General features: G+C 45.7%; 2 protein-coding genes across 3 annotated transcripts in view; both read right to left on the bottom strand.

Moving 5' to 3' along the window:
• The window catches only part of LOC110488372 (cell adhesion molecule CEACAM1), a 32,588-nt gene extending 29,741 nt beyond the window's left edge, over window positions 1-2,847 (bottom strand). Inside the window, exons 1-2 of the mRNA XM_021560604.3 lie at window positions 2,324-2,847; window positions 1,713-2,051 (exon numbers count right to left, since the gene is read on the bottom strand). Coding sequence (XP_021416279.2) covers window positions 1,713-2,051; window positions 2,324-2,372 — 388 coding nt within the window. The 5' untranslated portion in view covers window positions 2,373-2,847. The remainder of the gene's footprint in view (window positions 1-1,712; window positions 2,052-2,323) is intronic.
• A 2,871-nt stretch (window positions 2,848-5,718) lies between these two features.
• Window positions 5,719-20,253, bottom strand: part of LOC110487597 (glutamate receptor ionotropic, kainate 5) — a 42,415-nt gene continuing 27,880 nt past the window's right edge. Inside the window, exons 15-19 of one of the 2 annotated variants that reach the window (XM_036971160.2) lie at window positions 19,462-19,627; window positions 18,545-18,770; window positions 14,296-14,424; window positions 9,208-9,374; window positions 5,719-8,471 (exon numbers count right to left, since the gene is read on the bottom strand). In XM_036971160.2, coding sequence (XP_036827055.1) covers window positions 7,824-8,471; window positions 9,208-9,374; window positions 14,296-14,424; window positions 18,545-18,770; window positions 19,462-19,627 — 1,336 coding nt within the window. In that variant the 3' untranslated portion in view covers window positions 5,719-7,823. The remainder of the gene's footprint in view (window positions 8,472-9,207; window positions 9,375-14,295; window positions 14,425-18,544; window positions 18,771-19,461; window positions 19,628-20,253) is intronic. The other variant, XM_036971161.2, reaches the window with a different exon arrangement.

The following is a 20,253-nucleotide window of genomic DNA, read 5'->3' as shown; positions in this document are numbered from 1 at the left end:
TGGTGGAGTGCTGGTTGTCCTTCTGGAAGGTTTTCGCATCTCCACAGAAGAACTCTGGAGCTCTGTCAGAGTGATCATCGGATTCTTGGTCACCTCCCTGACCTAGGCTCTTCTCCCCCTGATTGCTCAATTTGGCTGGGTGGCTCAAGGAAGAGTCTCGGTGGTTCCAAACTTTTTCCATTTAAGAATGATGGAGTCCACTATGTTCTTGAGGACCTTCAATGCTGCAGACATTTTTTTGGTACCCTTCCCCAGATACGTGCCTCGACACAATCCTATCTCGGAGCTCTGTGCACAATTCCTTCAACCTCATGGCTTGGATTTTGCTCTGACATGCACTGTCAACTGTGGGCCCTTACATAGACAGGTGTGTGCCTTTCCAAATCATGTCCAAGCATTTGAAATTACCACAGGTGGACTCCAATCAAGTTGTAGAAACATCTCAAGGATGATCAATGGAAACAGGATGCACCTGAGCTCAATTTCAAGTCTCATAGCAGAGGATTTGAATACTTATGTAAAGATGGTATTTCTGTTTTTTTAAACCTGTTTTTGCTTTGACATTATGGGATATTGTGTGTAGATTGACTAGGACATTTTTTTATTGAATCTATTTTAGAATAAAGCTGTAAGGTAACAAAATGTGGAAAAAGTTAAGGGGTCTGAATACTTTCCGAATGCACTGTAAAGGGAAATTGCATCACATAAGCTATGTGTCTAGCTGAGATATGGCAAAACTGATTTGTGATCCTGGCATAAGCATCAATCCAGGAAATGTCTTGTGACACTACACACACACGCGCGCACACACACACATACACACACACACACAGTTTCCTAGCTCTGTAGCAGGTAGCCTAGTGGTTAAGAGTGTTGGGCCAATAACTGAAAGGTTGCTGGTTTGAATACCCGAGCTGACTAGGGTGAAACATAATTTGATGTGCCCTTGAGCAAAGCACTTAACTCGAATTGCTCCTGTAAGTTGCTCTGGATAAGTGCGTTTGCTAAATTACTAAAAATGAGCTCTGAATGCTGAATGGCTGACAGCCGTGGTATGTCAGCAGAAGGGTTGCAAGATCGAAGGTAAAAATCTGTCGTTCTGCCCATGAACAAGGCAGTTAACCCACTGTTCCTAGGCTGTCATTGAAAATAAGAATTTGTTCTTAATTAACTGACTTGCCTAGTTAAATAAAGGTAAAATGAAAAAAAAAAAAAAAGTCAGACTATCTACCATGGGTATGACAAAACATGTATTTTTACTGCTCCAATCACATTGGTAACCAGTTTATAATAGCAATAAGCCACCTCGGGGGTTTGTGGTAGACGCAACGTCCTGGTTAAGAACAACCCTCTTTTCCAAGCTAAAGGGCCACGCCCTTAAAATGGATATAAAACCCTGAGTCTTAAGCATCTTTTCAGGTTATTTCTCACTTTGATAGTTTTTGCCTTTTGACATGAACCATTTTTTTTGTACTCGTTTAAAATATTTTTTAGGCAATTATACATCAAAATGTATTTGTGGGGAGGGGCATACCTATCATCCAGGTAGGGCCTACTTGGGAATAAATAGAATAGACGAAAACAGTTGGTTGTAAATAACAATAAAGTTGATTTTGGCAAACAAATGCCAAAATGCGTAGGCTACTCCGGGTATTTTACGCATTCAATGAACGTTTTACGCATGCTTGCAATCAACGACTTTCTGTACTCACCTAGAACTTTGAGCAACGTTGCACCTGTGCGCTGTACTGCAGCATTAGTGACCATAGTCACTGCATAGTCTCCGCCATCCTTTGCCGTCAAGGATGCCAGATTTAATACGCCGGTGGATGAATTCAGTGATACTCTTCCTGCGTAACCAGCGCCAACTGTCTCTCCGTTGGGCGCAGAAGTGACAACAGGTACAAGTCCACTACCACCGTTGAAATTCCAGGATACTGTGATAAAGTTTCCAACATCTGTGGGGATGATAATGGTTTTGAACGTGACGTTCTTTCCCTGTACTCCCTCCAAGGGCCCGGCTGGCAGTACGCTCTGCCCGTTGCAGCATCCTGAGAGAAACCGGTTTGAATGCAGGTGTTCACTTCAACATACAAGTGTGTGATAGACATCAAGACAGGAGCAAGCTATTCGCAATGGACTAGCGAACAGTTATAAATAAGGTTTGCCTATTATTGGTCTGAAAAAGGCATTATACTAGAGCAACGGCAATGCACCTCCTGATGCGCCAACAAAAAACAAACCCAGCCAACACATCTCAAAGTATTTTGTATTCACTATTAAATGTAGGCCTAACAATAATGAATATATTCATTCATCTTACCAACAGCTGACAGCAAAATGGCAAGCGACCTCAAATTAAACAAATCCATCCCAGATGTCTGGAACTCTTCTTGCGACAGAGAATAATGCGGGCTCACCTGTCGCTTTTACGAACTGAATGAGTACTCACTTCCTTACGGGTACACACCCAGTAAAGGTGTCAACATCAGAAAACCCGCCTCTTTGAATGGATTTATACCCTTTACATACCACACTCTACTTTGACGTACTACAAACTATTATTACCACTAAGAATGAACAAATCAAATAAATTATAATGTCTAGTTGAATGCCCAAAATGTCAAATAGCCGAACAATTTATGCCAAGTCATCATATACGCTCAGAGAGGCTACTATTACTGTAAGTTTAGCAATTCAACCATTAAGTAAATCTAAATACAATGTATTGCTTGAAAAATAGGAATTACTATAGCTTTCCACGTGGCAAACAAAGACACAAAATACATGTATTATTTCAAAAGATATTCACTCCATACCCTAAAAAGCGTTGTAGGCAAGTCTACTGCAATTGTTTTACGTAAATGTTGATTTTGCCATCTGCCTTGACAGTGCTGACACCCAGTGGAATATACCAGACAAGGTTTCAGCTTGATAGTTCAGTTGTACACTAGGCAAAATGTCTAGGCCTGGAATTTCCCGAGACTAGGTCTTGGAGGCAGAATCTCAGATGAAAGAAATATATTCTGGACAATAAAGTATCTATTCTATTCTACTGTACAGGGTACATCGTTGAGGTCTCTCATGACCCTGTATAGATGTGCGAGTCCAGTGCACCACATCCTGTGTAACAGACCACCAACACCACAGCTCGAGACAGCAGGAACTGGAATCTTCCATGTACATTCATATGAGTTGCGTTACACTAACCTGACAATCTGGGAAATGTCTCATTGAAAAAATGTCTCATTAAAGTTATTACAATTTGGAAAATGTCTCATGTGACTTAAAGGGGCAATCTGCAGTTGCTACGTCCATGTTTGGACTAAATTAATGATAAGTCCCCATTTATTCTTGAAGAATATAACGCATAAATGCCTCATGAGTTTACCTCAACTGTCGTACCACATCAGAACTCCAAATACAAGCTTGTTTCACAATGTTTGTAAACAAAGTAAGTGTAAACAAACACTGTATAGCATCAAGACATGGTTAAAACTATCATTTTGATATCATGGATGGTCAGTCCTTGCATCCGTAGCCCTGTCTATGAATTTGAGAATGGTTATATTTCTCCAGCCCCCTTCCCTCAGCTTTTTCCTGAAACGGTACGCATTGTTATTGTTTCAACTGCAGGTTGCCCCTTTATGGAGTCAGATGAATAAAGAACACATTTGCATTTTCCTGTTTGCCTTTATACCTTGACTATACTGACACACAGTAGCAGAGGTTAGCATAACATACTCCAGTGTGGAGTGGCTGCATTACACTGTTAGCTGATCCTGTGTCAGATTAGTGATAACCTCATACTGTGTGAGGTTGTGACTGTGGTAAAAGAAGCGGAAGGTTGGCATGGGGATGTTATACAGTGAAAATCTATCAAATCTTTCTATCCCAAATAAAAATATGTTTGCACACAAAAACAGACATAAAGCCAGACATAGTAGTTTGTCTATAGTTCATATTTATTTTAAATACCTTTGTGTCTATGTTCTAAATACTTCATAATACAGTTAGTACATAGAAAATAATTTTAGTAAGCACTGTAGTAATGTAGTACAATAGTTCTGTTACAGTCTATCTGTCTGTTTGTTTGTGAAAGAGTGTGTGTGTGTGTGTGTGTGTGTGTGTGTGTGTGTGTGTGTGTGTGTGTATGTGTATGTGTATGTGTGTCCCCTGAACCTCTTCGGGGCTTGTGGGATAGGTCAAGTCCTCCCATCAGATCCAAGTGAAAGAGAGAGAGAGAAGGTTGAAAGCCAAACTGGGCAACTTGAACACACCACCTGGTTGGAGAAGGGTTCTGACGGGAGGGGAGAGAAGAGGTAGAAAATGGTGAATGGGAGAAGAAGTGATGAGGAGGGCAAGAGGTTGATGAGGACATTACATATTGAAATAGTAATGGCATCTCCGCCACGGTTTGTTAGACAAAGCCTATGTGGGAAGGAATGGCATTTTTGGAAAAAGCCGAAAATAAGGTCTGTGTTAAAACGCAGGCTTAGGAGATCTTATACATTTGTTCTGTGAGATCATTTTCATCAGCTGAAGTCACTTTTTGTGATTTTTAAAGCATTTATATAATAAACCTCAGACCTTATTTTTTTATTTTTTATTATCACAAAACCTTATTCTTTCCCCATAGGAATGGCTGAACAAACCAGAGGTAACGCATTTCCGTTTTTTTAGGACCACAAGGCAATAACTCTGAGGCTGGTTTTACCGGTTAGGCTTACACCAAATTCAGTGTCAATGGTCACTGAATAATCCTCGCTATTCGTCGTCATCAAAGGTCCAAGTGTCGGGGCGCAGGTAGATGAATTCAGTGACACTCTTCCTGCGTAGCCAGCGCCAACTTTCTCTCCTCTGAGCGTGACAACCTTGTACACTGCCAGCATGGAAATTCCATGCTGCAGTGATAAAGTTGACCACATCTGAGGGTTTTAGGGCGGTGTGAACGTGACGTTCTTTCCCAGTACTGCAAACACAGGGCCAGCTGGCAGTACTCGCTCTCCATTGCAGCATCCTGAGAGAAACCAGTTTTACTTTAGCATACAAGTGTGTTACGGAGAACAACAAATAAACAATAAGCCTAAACTACACCACATGACCAAAAGTATGTGGACACCTGCTCGTCAGAACATCTCATTCCAAATTCATGGGCATTAATATAGAGTGAAATGAAGAAGAAAAAAAACAGGCGCTGGCGCACACCCAGAAAACGTATTTTGTTGCCGAGGTGCTGACTAACGGCGATTAAACTATAAACTATCACAATAAAGAGAGTCGCACACTCCATATATAAACTCCCAGTCATTTATTGGGTATTTACCAACGTTTCGGAATCACTGCGCCTTCTTCAAGGTCTTAATATGGAGTGGCAAGATAGATCAAATCCACCCAATACATGAAGAACGTTTGTTTTCTCAGCTACCTTATTTAATACAACGGCTGTCATCAAAAGGACAAGTGACCTCAAATGAAACAAATCTATCCAGGATGTCTGAAGCCCTTCTAGTGACAGGGAACAGGCCATGCTACTTGTCGATCTTACCGACTCTCAAGACTTGTATGGCTGTGTCAGTGCAGTGCCCAACATCCTGTGTGACAGACCAACAACGACACAACTAGAGCTGGCAGAAACAGGTAACTTTGCGATTTGAAATCACTTCATGTTCGTGCGCACACAGGCACGGACATATGCAAAGACACCAGATTCAGAAGTTTGTATACAGTTTTTTATTCCAAATAACTTTGTGTTGCTATATATTTAACGTAAGAGGACTGTGACCCTCCTACAGTACCCCACCCTTCAATAGTAATAATAATAATAACAATATAATCATAATATACATTTGTCCTCATTTTCTTATTATAAACTGTGTGGTTCGAGCCCTGAATTCTGATTGGCTGACAGCCGTGGTATATCAGACCATACATCATTGGGGCAGCAGGTAGCCTAGTGGTTAGAGCGTTGGGCCAGTAACCGAAAGGGTGCTAGATCGAAGGTAAAAATCTGTTGTTCTGCACCGGAACCGGCAGTTAACCCACTGTTCCTAGGCCGTCATTGTAAATAATAATTTGTTCTTAACTGACTTGCCTAGTTAAATGAAGATAAAAAATATATATATATATTCAAATCATGGGTTTAACAAAACATTTATTTTTACTGCTCTAATTACGTTGGTAACCAGTTTATGATCACAATAAGGCACCTCAGGGGTTGGTGGTATACGGCCAATATACCATGGCTCATGGCTGTATGCAGTCACTCCTCATTGCATCATGCGAAAGAACAGCCCTTAGCCGTGGTATATCGGCCATGTACCATACCTCCTCAGGCCTTATTGCTTAAATAATCCATTTAGCACAAAAAAAAGAAGCATAAAATATGACTAAATGTACTCTGACCCATCCTTTCCTCTGTACGTTCGCACTCACACAACCTTATGTCCCCCATATGAATCACACAGAACACACATTAACACAGGTTTCCTCTTACCATTGGCCAGACAGGACTGTGCATTACGTTTCTCCTATCCTGCTTCGTATAACTATATATGATCATCAGTTTGTCTCTTTTGTCATTCCTTTTTACCTTGCTCTTTATATCCAGTTTCTTAAATTCAGATCTGTTTGAAGGATTCACAACATGTCGTGCTGTTAAACTGTGCTCTGTGGCTCTGTTTTTCTGTAATTGGATGGGGCTCCGATACACAAACTCTGTCGTTAAAACTCTGTGGCAAAACCGGCTTGTTGGAAAGCAGTGGAAAAGCAAAGTCACACACTGCTACTGTAACAAGCCAACATGGACTGTAATATTGAATCATTTGATCTGGGGTGTACCGTCAATATATGTTTCAGATGTTGACCTTTGAACTTTGTTCCCGGGCTTATGATTGGTTGGAAAGAGACCTCATTTGGTCATGATCTCCACATCGGCTTCTCAAGGATCTTTAATGACAAACCAAAAACATGAGTCAATAGCTACACAGTGACCGAGAAACCAATGACGACAATACAAATATATAACGAAAGAAAGATAGAAAATAAATTAGGCGAGTTACACTCAGAGAAAGCCTCTTTTTTTTTCTTCTTCATCGTCTGGTTTTACATGTCCCAGAATTCCAAAGTTCAAGCTCTTGCAGCAGCTCTGAGGAAAAATATGCATCTTTTTGTGAGAACCAACTTCTCTAAGCGCAAGAGTTTCTGTGTACGTGTGTCCGTGTGTGAAGTCTCTATGGTCCCCTGAACCTCTCCAGCGCTTGTGGGATAGGTCAAGTCCTCCCACCAGATCCAAGTGAAAGAGTGAGGGGTCAAAAGCCAAACCAGGCAGCTTGAACACGTCTATGCATACTGTGGAACGGGCACCACATGGTCTCTCAATGCACCGTAGGCAGCTAACGGTCGTGTGTGGTCAAAAATCATTTTCCACTCCATAGACAGCCTGTGGCATAGCAGATCAAAGTGGAGACCATGGGTTGGTTTAACATGCCCGTCTCACGGGAGATGTGGCAGAAGAGCATAGACTAGCGAGGGAACAATGTGAAGGCCCCTCCTGAAGTCTCTCAGTGTCTGAATATACCATCTAGTCCATTTTGAACCAGTCTCCTGTTTTAGCACGACTCCTGGTTTAAGAGGACTGTGTTGACTGGGTTGGTATCTGGAGAATGAACCCTTCTCCACCCCCTCAAACGGATCAGAGTGCTTTGATCCTGCCGTGTCAAAGCGCTACAAGCTCACAGCCCCCTCCGCTCCTCGTTCTCTGCAAATACCCTGACCTTTGACTTTTAACCCTCGACTATTATCACGTCTGACCCCTCCGTTCCTCAGTCTTGTTTCCCGAGCAGCAGGTCTGTGGTGGGCGTCTTGGCCGGGGGTATGGGCCGCGGAGGGGGTGTGGGCTTAGGTTTGGGCCGCCTGGGGCTCACTGTGTCGCAGCCACCCCCATCGCTGTCGGTGGAGGAGGGGGGTGGGGGTGGCGGGAGGCGGGGCAGGGACAGAGAAGAGTGTGGGCCGAGGTGGGGCGGGATGCGTGAGAAGGACGATGCCGACCTCAGGTTCTGGATGCGCCGGCACTCCTGGCAGATCCGCACGTGGGCACAGCTCCGGGAGGGTGGCGCCGTGGCAGCAGCAGGCGGGGGAGGGGGCGGCGTAGTGTTGGCGCCCAGATGGTCCTCCAGGAGGCGCTGTGGCCCCGGGCCCATGTCTGAGGGCCCCCCTCCTACGGCCCCGCACGCCCCTCCTGCTGCTCCCCCTCCGCCTGTCAGGGGGCCCGAGCCACTGTAGAGCTTGCCGTTGCTGAGACGCATCTCGCGGACTAGGCGGATGGGTCTTGGGACACCCAGTTGGAGGCGGTTGGGGTGGCGCAGGACACCGCCAGTGCTGGCCAAGGGCCGCCGCCGCCGAGAGCGTGAGGTCTTCTTACAGGAGATGGCGTTGCGGAACTCGGTCAGCATCTCGTGACACACTGACATCTAGGAGAGAGAGAAGAGTAGTGTTAGAGCGAGGGAAGACAGAGAGAGAGAGGGAGAGAGAGAGAGAGAGAGAGAGAGAGAGAGAGAAAACAACGGCGAGATGGAGAGGAGGGCTAGGGAGATGAATGTGAAGGTGAGAGGGAGAGAAAAAGAAAGCGAGAACGAAAGAGAGAGAGAGAAAGAGCGAGAGAAATGGAGAGAAATCGTCTGAGGTTAACTAAACATATTGCACTGTGCAAATGCAGTGTGACCTCCGGACAATGGAAATACGACTCATGAGTAGCTACCTCCAGTGACACTGACACATATTCAAAAGGATCTCAAATAGAGAATGAAGATAGAGATGGAGAGAGGGAGACAACTGAAACCGGAACCACAAAAACAAACAGAGCAGCAGGCGGAGATAAAGCAGGAGCAAATGAAAGTCACAAACAGCGTTTTACCCAGACACCAATGAAATAAAATGACACAAAGGACTAGCAGGCGGAATAACAATGGCAAACACAGAGAGCGAGAGAGACAGAGGAGTGAGGGATAGAGAGCGAAAGAGAGGGGGAGAGAGTACTGAATCACAGACAGCCTAGAGAGCGGGGGGAAAGAGAAGAAAGGAAACGCAGACATCGACCATCACCCTCTGTTTGCTTGCAACCATGTACACATCAACACGACGGCACCAAAGCACAACACTCACTGCACTGCACTGCACACCGGGAGGTGTGTTGCCATAGTAACCTACTGGAGGGTGTCTGTGGTTTTGGCCGGGGCAGCAGTGAGGGCGTACCTCGTCTGTCTCTGCCGAGCGGCGGGTGGACCAAACAAACTCCATGATGGCCACGAACACGGCGATGATGAGGCCGCAGATCAACACCACGAAGATGCCCCCGATGTTCTCCATGCCCAGACCTGGGGAGGAAACGATGCAGGCAGTTCTAACACACGGATAGAGGGGTAGTGGTAGGGCTGTGTGTTGACCCATACACTGGCACACACATATGGGAAACATAGGCCGTAACAAGATCATCAGAGCCCTCTACTACTCTCTAAACAAAGCCTGAGGGGGAGGAAAGCTTGATGAACCTTGTAGCATAAGGTCCCCACAGAGAGTGTGGTGTGTGTCTGTGTGCAATTCAACAAGTCTGCACTCATTGACTTAATAAGTCAATCGACCACACGAGTCACCTTTGGCTTTTCCCGTTCTATTTTTCAGCCAGAATATTCGACATGAAGGTTTCGTATGTTTCTTATCTTCAAAACGTCTCGTAAGGATGCTCTGTGCAACTACCCTTGTTATGTCGAGTGTTTTAGGAAAAGGCTCAAGTCTCCCGGCTTTAACCTGAGGGTACTTATTTATCCCATGGATGACTCAATCAAAACAAGTACCACTGTGCCCGCATCCCAAATGGTTCCCTATTCACTATATAGTGCACTACTTTCGACACATAGGCCTCTGGTTGAAAGTAGTGCACTACAGTATATAGGGAATAGGGCACCATTTGGGACCTGCACTATGTCTTAGTGTGGGCTGCCTAAGGTGCAACACACAAACAACATCTAGCGTCCTCTGTCTTCTTCTGTATCGTCCAGTCTGTTGCTTGTAGCTATCTAAGCATTTTGAATGGGAGAAGGGGTAGCAGATGTCAAAATTAAACAGAAGCTGAAATGAAAATAAGAAATATTTTAGAAAAGGGGAAATGTCTACCACACAGGCAAGGAAAATACACTGCTCAAAAAAAGAATGGGAACACTTAAACAACACAATGTAACTCCAAGTCAATCACACTTCTGTGAAATCAAACTGTCCACTTAGGAAGCAACACTGATTGACAAAAAATGTCACATGCTGTTGTGCAAATGGAATAGACAACAGGTGGAAATTATAGGCATTTAGCAAGACACCCCCAATAGAGGAGTGGTTCTGCAGGTGGGGACCACAGACCACTTCTCAGTTCCTATGCTTCCTGGCTGATGTTTTGGTCACTTTTGAATGCTGGCGGTGCTTTCACTCTAGTGGTAGCATGAGACAGAGTCTACAACCCACACAAGTGGCTCAGGTAGTGCAGCTCATCCAGGATGGCACATCAATGCGAGATGTGGCAAGAAGGTTTGCTGTGTCTGTCAGCGTAGTGTCCAGAGCATGGAGGCGCTACCAGGAGACAGGCCAGTACATCAGGAGACGTGGAGGAGGCCTTAGGAGGGCAACAACCCAGCAGCAGGACCGCTACCTCCGCCTTTGTGCAAGGAGGAGCAGGAGGAGCACTGCCAGAGGCCTGCAAAATGACCTCCAGCGGGCCACAAATGTGCATGTGTCTGCTCAAACAGTCAGAAACAGACTCCATGAGGGTGGTATGAGGGCCCGACGTCCACAGGGGGGGTTGTGCTTACAGCCCAACACCATGCAGGACATTTGGCATTTGCCAGAGAACACCAAGATTGGCAAATTCGCCACTGGCACCCTGTGCTCTTCACAGATGAAAGCAGGTTCACACTGAGCACATGTGACAGACGTGACAGTCTGGAGACGCCGTGGAGAATGTTCGGCTGCTTGCAACATCCTCCAGCATGACCGGTTTGGCGGTGGGTCAGTCATGGTGTGGGGTGGCATTTCTTTGGGGGGCCGCACAGCCCTCCATGTGCTTGCCAGAGGTAGCCTGACTGCCATTAGGTACCGAGATGAGATCCCCAGACCCCTTGTGAGACCATATGCTGGTGTGGTTGGCCCTGGGTTCCTCCTAATGCAAGACAATGCTAGACCTCATGTGGCTGGAGTGTGTCAGCAGTTCCTGCAAGAGGAAGGCATTGATGCTATGGACTGGCCCGCCCGTTCCCCAGACCTGAATCCAATTGAGCACATCTGGGACATCATGTCTTGCTCCATCCACCAACGCCACGTTGCACCACAGACTGTCCAGGAGTTGGCGGATGCTTTAGTCCAGGTCTGGGAGGAGATCCCTCAGGAGACCATCTGCCACCTCATCAGGAGCATGCCCAGGCATTGTAGGGAGGTCATACAGGCACGTGGAGGCCACTCACACTACTGAGCCTCATTGTGACTTGTTTTAAGGACATTACATCAAAGTTGGATCAGCCTGTAGTGTGGTTCACCACTTTAATTTTGAGTGTGACTCCAAATCCAGACCTCCATGGGTTGATAAATTTGATTTCCATTGATAATTTTTGTGTGATTTTGTTGTCAGCACATTCAACTATGTAAAGAAAAAAGTATTTAATAAGAATATTTCATTCATTCAGATCTAGGATGTGTGATTTTAGTGTTCCCTTTATTTTTTTGAGCAGTGCATGTTCACACACAAACAACCAACACACACACACACACATTTCCCCCTGGTAAAATTGTCACGACTTCCGCCGAAATCGGTCCCTCTCCTTGTTCGGACGTCACCGACCTTCTAGCCATCACTGATCCATTTTTCATTTTCCATTGGTTTTGTCTTGTCTTCCATCACACCTGGTTCCAATCCCATCAATTACATGTTGTGTATTTAACCCTCTGTTTCCCCTCATGTCCTTGTCTGTGATTGTTTGTTGTATGTATTGGTGCTAGTTATGTTCTGGTGTGAGACGGGTTTTGTACCCACTTTCGTTATTTTTGTATATGTCGGTTTTCGGATTTTGTGAGCACTTATTAAACGACTCCGTTTATACCAAGTTCATTCTCCTGAACCTGACCTCCCTGCCACCAACACGCACCCATTATAATCATAGCAGTAATTAAATCAATCTTCCAAATGTGGTTTGTTCTTAATGCTGGAACCCTTCATGGTGAATTTGCCAAGTCTGTGTGCAATATTTCAACAACCAAGAAGTTATTGCAAACAACGAACACGTTTGTTTTGTCTCAGACATCATTACATGTCCGATAGAACAGCCGAATATGTACTGCAAATGATTTTTTTTCTCCGCGTTGCGCTAGACTCTTCACCTCTGCTGGGGCAGACAGTGGCTCCGTTTCCCCTACTGCAGACTCCATCTTTAAAAGTTGAGGCAAAATAAACCAGACATATTCACACAACACATAATCACAATTAGATCAAGTACACGCATATCTGAAGCAAATGGAATTTCCAGCTGTGAGACATTGTGATGGGAATAGAATGGGCTACGTTTACCAATCCACTCGTGTCCACTCTTCTGTGACACCAAAAAAACATTGACTTTATAAGTATCTAAGAAACAAGTGCTTAATACTACTTGAGGAAATGTTCTCATTGTATTGTGTACAAATTGTATTTAGTAGTGTGCATTAGTAGTGTGCATTAGTAGTGTGCATTAGTAGTGTGCAATTCTAATGGGACTGCATAGCAGCTGGTTTGGAACAAATGAACATTATCTCAGCAATAAGTATAGATTCTAATGGCAAAGCTCATTAAAAATGGGAGTGCTGGGAGCTCGTTAAAAATGGGAGTGCTGGGAGCTCGTTAAAAATGGGAGTGCTGGGAGCTCGTTAAAAATGGGAGTGCTGGGAGCTCGTTAAAAATGGGAGTGCTGGGCGCTCGTTAAAAATGGGAGTGCTGGGCGCTCGTTAAAAATGGGAGTGCTGGGATCTCGTTAAAAATGGGAGTGCTGGGAGCTCGTTAAAAATGGGAGTGCTGGGAGCTCGTTAAAAATGGGAGTGCTGGGAGCTCGTTAAAAATGGGAGTGCTGGGAGCTCGTTAAAAATGGGAGTGCTGGGAGCTCGTTAAAAATGGGAGTGCTGGGAGCTCGTTACAAATGGGAGTGCTGGGATCTCGTTAAAAATGGGAGTGCTGGGCGCTCGTTAAAAATGGGAGTGCTGGGAGCTCGTTAAAAATGGGAGTGCTGGGCGCTCGTTAAAAATGGGAGTGCTGGGCGCTCGTTAAAAATGGGAGTGCTGGGAGCTCGTTAAAAATGGGAGTGCTGGGAGCTCGTTAAAAATGGGAGTGCTGGGAGCTCGTTAAAAATGGGAGTGCTGGGAGCTCGTTAAAAATGGGAGTGCTGGGCGCTCGTTAAAAATGGGAGTGCTGGGCGCTCGTTAAAAATGGGAGTGCTGGGATCTCGTTAAAAATGGGAGTGCTGGGAGCTCGTTAAAAATGGGAGTGCTGGGAGCTCGTTAAAAATGGGAGTGCTGGGAGCTCGTTAAAAATGGGAGTGCTGGGAGCTCGTTAAAAATGGGAGTGCTGGGAGCTCGTTAAAAATGGGAGTGCTGGGAGCTCGTTACAAATGGGAGTGCTGGGATCTCGTTAAAAATGGGAGTGCTGGGCGCTCGTTAAAAATGGGAGTGCTGGGAGCTCGTTAAAAATGGGAGTGCTGGGCGCTCGTTAAAAATGGGAGTGCTGGGCGCTCGTTAAAAATGGGAGTGCTGGGAGCTCGTTAAAAATGGGAGTGCTGGGAGCTCGTTAAAAAGATGAATGCGGGTGTCCGTATAAGCGTTTCAGAGCACCTCCAAGACCTACACCTGACAGAGATCCACTCTGGACGGAAATGTTGCGTATTTACTAGCCTCCTTCAAGGTATATGCTGGGTTGTGAGGGTGTGTGAGGGTTAGTGTCCTACCGAGTGTTTCATTGGAGACCACTAGTATTATGTATCAAGCGTCTCAGAGTAGGAGTGCTGATCTAGGATCAGGTTCTCCCTGTCCATGTAATCTTATTGATTATGATCAAAAAAGAAAAACTGATCCTAGATGAGCAGTCATAGGGCCCCCTTAATACATAGGGTCCCTGATCATTAGCGCTGGTACTTTGACAGGTCTCCCTTTGCGATAAAAAAGTATTCTGACCTCAATGGGACTGGTTAAATAAAGGTTAAATCAGATAAAAACTACTGGCACAGGTGGTGCTGTACCCACCCTTGGCTCGGTGGTCCTCCTCCTTGGGGCACTGCCCCCCCTCCCACCACCTCCTCTTCAGGATCTCCAGTCTGTTGTTCTCTGCCAGCTGCAACACCCCCAGAGTGATCTCCTCTTTAAACGGCGAGCCTGGGGAATGAGGTGGAGAGAGGTAGAGGGGGGAGGGAGAGAGGACGGGGGGGGGGAGAGAGTTACGGAGAGAGGGAGAGAGAGAAACAGACAGACAAGGTAGAGAAGGAGAGAAAGAGAGAGATAACAATATTACTGTATTGTTAATAGTATTTACTATACATTGTGTATCACCATGACCCCTTATTGATTTAACTTCCTGTGTCCTTGCTTGGCAATAAAAGATAGTGACTTACCAATAAAGTTCATTGAATTGAAACGAATCAAGACGGAACGAGGAAGTAAAACAGGATTGGGAGTAAAGAGGGCTTAACAAAGAAGTAGAGAACAAGGTGATGGAGAAAGAAAGAGTAGGGAGGGGGTGAGTGAGTGAGAGAGAGAAACATGTATAATTGGAACTCTGCACTACATGTGAGCCAACTGTAACCTTAGAAGTTGACATCCATGCTGTTGCGTCAACGCAACAAATACCAATTATACATACAAGTCAGAGGTTGTAAGGTGGGCCAGCCAGACATACTGTTAATATACAGTAATAGGCTGGTTAGCTGGGGTGGAACCTGGGGAAATCACTCTAGGAACTTCACAGATGGATCTCCGCTAACAAAGCTAACTAAAATGTTAAATGTCAAAATGTTCCCTCTGAGATTTTGACTTTGGGACCTCTGTACCCAAGCGTTCCACCCCCGGCTAATATGGAAGGTGAAAGAGCTCACACATAGCTGGAGTAAAGACATAACAGTGCCTTGCGAAAGTATTCGGCCCCCTTGAACTTTGCAACCTTTTGCCACATTTCAGGCTTCAAACATAAAGATATAAAACTGTATTTTTTTGTGAAGAATCAACAACAAGTGGGACACAATCATGAAGTGGAACGACATTTATTGGATATTTCAAACTTTTTTAACAAATCAAAAACTGAAAAATTGGGCGTGCAAAATTATTCAGCCCCCTTAAGTTAATACTTTGTAGCGCCACCTTTTGCTGCGATTACAGCTGTAAGTCGCTTGGGGTATGTCTCTATCAGTTTTGCACATCGAGAGACTGAAATTTTTTCCCATTCCTCCTTGCAAAACAGCTCGAACTCAGTGAGGTTGGATGGAGAGCATTTGTGGACAGCAGTTTTCAGTTCTTTCCACAGATTCTCGATTGGATTCAGGTCTGGACTTTGACTTGGCCATTCTAACACCTGGATATGTTTATTTTTGAACCATTCCATTGTAGATTTTGCTTTATGTTTTGGATCATTGTCTTGTTGGAAGACAAATCTCCGTCCCAGTCTCAGGTCTTTTGCGGACTCCATCAGGTTTTCTTCCAGAATGGTCCTGTATTTGGCTACATCCATCTTCCCATCAATTTTAACCATCTTCCCTGTCCCTGCTGAAGAAAAGCAGGCCCAAACCATGATGCTGCCACCACCATGTTTGACAGTGGGGATGGTGTGTTCATGATGATGAGCTGTGTTGCTTTTACGCCAAACATAACGTTTTGCATTGTTGCCAAAAAGTTCCATTTTGGTTTCATCTGACCAGAGCACCTTCTTCCACATGTTTGGTGTGTCTCCCAGGTGGCTTGTGGCAAACTTTAAACAACACTTTTTATGGATATCTTTAAGAAATGGCTTTCTTCTTGCCACTCTTCCATAAAGGCCAGATTTGTGCAATATACGACTGATTGTTGTCCTATGGACAGAGTCTCCCACCTCAGCTGTAGATCTCTGCAGTTCATCCAGAGTGATCATGGGCCTCTTGGCTGCATCTCTGATCAGTCTTCTCCTTGTATGAGCTGAAAGTTTAGAGGGACGGCCAGGTCTTGGTAGATTTGCAGTGGTCTGATACTCCTTCCATTTCAATATTATCGCTTGCACAGTGCTCCTTGGGATGTTTAAAGCTTGGGAAATCTTTTTGTATCCAAATCCGGCTTTAAACTTCTTCACAACAGTATCTCGGACCTGCCTGGTGTGTTCCTTGTTCTTCATGATGCTCTCTGCGCTTTTAACGGACCTCTGAGACTATCACAGTGCAGGTGCATTTATACGGAGACTTGATTACACACAGGTGGATTGTATTTATCATCATTAGTCATTTAGGTCAACATTGGATCATTCAGAGATCCTCACTGAACTTCTGGAGAGAGTTTGCTGCACTGAAAGTAAAGGGGCTGAATAATTTTGCACGCCCAATTTTTCAGTTTTTGATTTGTTAAAAAAGTTTGAAATATCCAATAAATGTTGTTCCACTTCATGATTGTGTCCCACTTGTTGTTGATTCTTAAAAAAAAATACAGTTTTATATCTTTCTGTTTGAAGCCTGAAATGTGGCAAAAGGTCGCAAAGTTCAAGGGGGCCGAATACTTTCGCAAGGCACTGTATATACATAAAAAAACAAGGATCCAAGTCTGTCCTTGAGTCTTTCGTTGAGAACCACCTGCTTGTGTAATATCAAGGCTGCAGAGTCAAAAGCAACTGTAGCCATGGCGACTGGCTTTTAAAAAGAAAAAGGTGGATGATAAGATGTGTGTTATTTCTGACCTTTGGGCTGGAGGGCAACTTAAAGGCATGTTGATGAAAGAAAGAGGAAAAATGTTATCCTTGGTAAGTCCTTGAGGGAAATCGAATAGCTCTGAGGCCTACTTTGATGTTTGGAAATTCTGGGAATTCTTGGGGGGGGGGGGGATGCTTTTCTATGGAATGGAATTGTTTGATGATAGATCCGAGGGCTTAACAGATGAAAGAGATGGCAGATATGATGGGAGGCTAAAACAGAGTGACCTTATGGTCATTTGCCCCAAGGCTGTGATATGTAGCCAGGAATCAATCTGAACCATGTGGGTTTGATATTAAAGTGGGCCTCCAGCAAGAACATGTAAGGTTACATTTATTTTGATCATCAAAATGAAATGAGACAGCGAGGGGGAGGGTGATAAAGTCAAGGTGTAATAACATGGTAAATTAGATGGAATTGCATCAAATAAGAAGAGAGCTCCTGGTGGTTAGGGTCTAAAACCGTAGCCCTTGGTGTCAAGCAGGCCTTCTATCTGGGTGAAGTACTCTCTCTCTCTCCCAGATCTACCCCCCTCCACTCACCCAGGGGCATGCCAATGCCGTAGCCCTTGGTGTCGAGGAGACCTCCTATCTGGGTGAAGTACTCTCTCTCTCCCAGATCTACCCCCCCTACCCCCCCTCCACTCACCCAGGGGCATGCCAATGCCGTAGCCCTTGGTGTCAAGCAGGCCTTCTATCTGGGTGAAGTACTCTCTCTCTCCCAGATCTACCCCCCCACCCCCCCTCCACTCACCCAGGGGCATGCCAATGCCGTAGCCCTTGGTGTCAAGCAGGCCTTCTATCTGGGTGAAGTACTCTCTCTCTCTCCCAGATCTACCCCCCTCCACTCACCCAGGGGCATGCCAATGCCGTAGCCCTTGGTGTCGAGCAGACCTCCTATCTGGGTGAAGTACTCTCTCTCTCCCAGATCTACCCCCCCTACCCCCCCTCCACTCACCCAGGGGCATGCCAATGCCGTAGCCCTTGGTGTCAAGCAGGCCTTCTATCTGGGTGAAGTACTCTCTCTCTCCCAGATCTACCCCCCCACCCCCCCTCCACTCACCCAGGGGCATGCCAATGCCGTAGCCCTTGGTGTCAAGCAGGCCTTCTATCTGGGTGAAGTACTCTCTCTCTCTCCCAGATCTACCCCCCTCCACTCACCCAGGGGCATGCCAATGCCGTAGCCCTTGGTGTCGAGCAGACCTCCTATCTGGGTGAAGTACTCTCTCTCTCCCAGATCTACCCCCCCTACCCCCCCTCCACTCACCCAGGGGCATGCCAATGCCGTAGCCCTTGGTGTCAAGCAGGCCTTCTATCTGGGTGAAGTACTCTCTCTCTCCCAGATCTACCCCCCCACCCCCCCTCCACTCACCCAGGGGCATGCCAATGCCGTAGCCCTTGGTGTCAAGCAGGCCTTCTATCTGGGTGAAGTACTCTCTCTCTCTCTCCCAGATCTACCCCCCTCCACTCACCCAGGGGCATGCCAATGCCGTAGCCCTTGGTGTCGAGCAGACCTCCTATCTGGGTGAAGTACTCTCTCTCTCCCAGATCTACCCCCCCCACCCCCCCTCCACTCACCCAGGGGCATGCCAATGCCGTAGCCCTTGGTGTCGAGCAGACCTCCTATCTGGGTGAGGTTACAGTTGAGGCGGCGGTGGTACTCGTTCATGGTGCTCTCCAGCAGGAAGGCGTATTTAGAGTTGACCACGCGGGCGATGCCTTCTTCTGTGCTCTTCACAAATACACTGGGCTGCTTGGAGTGCATGTAGTTCCACATGCGCTGGTACGTCTGGTAGCGCGAGTTCTGTTTAAAGGTGTGTTGAAGGTTGTCATGGCAGGAAAAGAAAGGGGAAAGTGCTAACTTTTTGTGATACATTGCGTCTCAAACACACGTACCCCCACCAAATACACAGGACCACCTATAAAATACACAGGAACCCCCATCAAATAATACACAGGAACCCCCATCAAATAATACACAGGAACCCCCATCAAATACACAGGAACCCCCATCAAATACACAGGACCCCCCATCAAATACACAGGAACCCCTATCAAATACACAGGAACCCCTATCAAATACACGGGAACCCCCATCAAATACACAGGACCCCCCACCAAATACACAGGACCCCCTATCAAATACACAGGAACCCCCACCAAATACACAGGACCCCCCATCAAATACACAGGACCCCCCATCAAATACACAGGAACCCCTATCAAATACACAGGAACCCCCATCAAATACACAGGAACCCCCATCAAATACACAGGAACCCCTATCAAATACACAGGAACCCCCATCAAATACACAGGAACCCCCATCAAATACACAGGACCCCCCACCAAATACACAGGACCCCCCACCAAATACACAGGACCCCCCCAATCAAATACACAGGAACCCCCATCAAATACACAGGACCCCCATCAATTACACTGGAACCCCCCATCAATTACACCTGGGGCACCCACACACACACAATCCATACCATGAAGAAGGTCATGGTGGAGCCTCCTTGGATGGTACCATACTGGATGTTGGTCTGGTCAGCCAGGTCGTCAGGAGACTCGATGGGCACCTCCATCCTCTGAACTGTAAGGAAAGCTGCCAGGTTGGCCGTGTAGGAGGAGATGATGATTAGAGTGAACGCCCACCTGGGGGGGAGGGACAGAGGACAGGCATATTATCACAAGTTACGCTATGGCAAAGATAAGCCTACTCCTGGGCTCAGTTGTTAGTCCAGAATAGTGTTGCAGAATCACGGTAGCTTTCCCAAAATGTGCAGGTTTTCGAGAAATCACGGTTGCATTTCATGCTTATTCACTCCTAATTCCTGACTGATTCTTGAAATCTTACACCCAGGATTTCTGGAAAACCTGGGTAATTTGGGTAAATTAGCAGAATTTTGCAACCCTAGTCCAGAAACTGGCTTCATATGTGTCCAGTCCACCACCGCATTATATAACACCTTAAAGTGTTGCTCTTGTTCTGAACCTTTGTAAAGGTCAAATGTCAAATTGTTGCAATCTTTCCATTCACAGAGTGCTGTCAACAGTTACAGTTGTACTGATCTAATGTTGGTTTGTTGATTGTCTGAGCATCTACATAATGATAAAAAAAACGACTACTTTATCCTTTAGGTTGAACACCGTTTTATTCTGAACAGTGCATTGCAGTATCAAGACAATTCAGAGTTAATGGAGCTAACTAACGAGAGTGGTGAGGTTTGGTACACTCTTAGAAAGAAATATGCTATCTATACCCTAAAACGGTTCTTCGG

Source organism: Oncorhynchus mykiss, chromosome 30, assembly GCF_057628025.1.
Source record: "Oncorhynchus mykiss isolate SJ-2025 chromosome 30, ASM5762802v1, whole genome shotgun sequence".
Classification (NCBI taxonomy): Eukaryota; Metazoa; Chordata; class Actinopteri; order Salmoniformes; family Salmonidae; genus Oncorhynchus; species Oncorhynchus mykiss.
The sequence above is the reverse complement of the archived record's forward strand: the minus strand, read 5'-3'. Positions and strand labels throughout refer to the sequence as shown.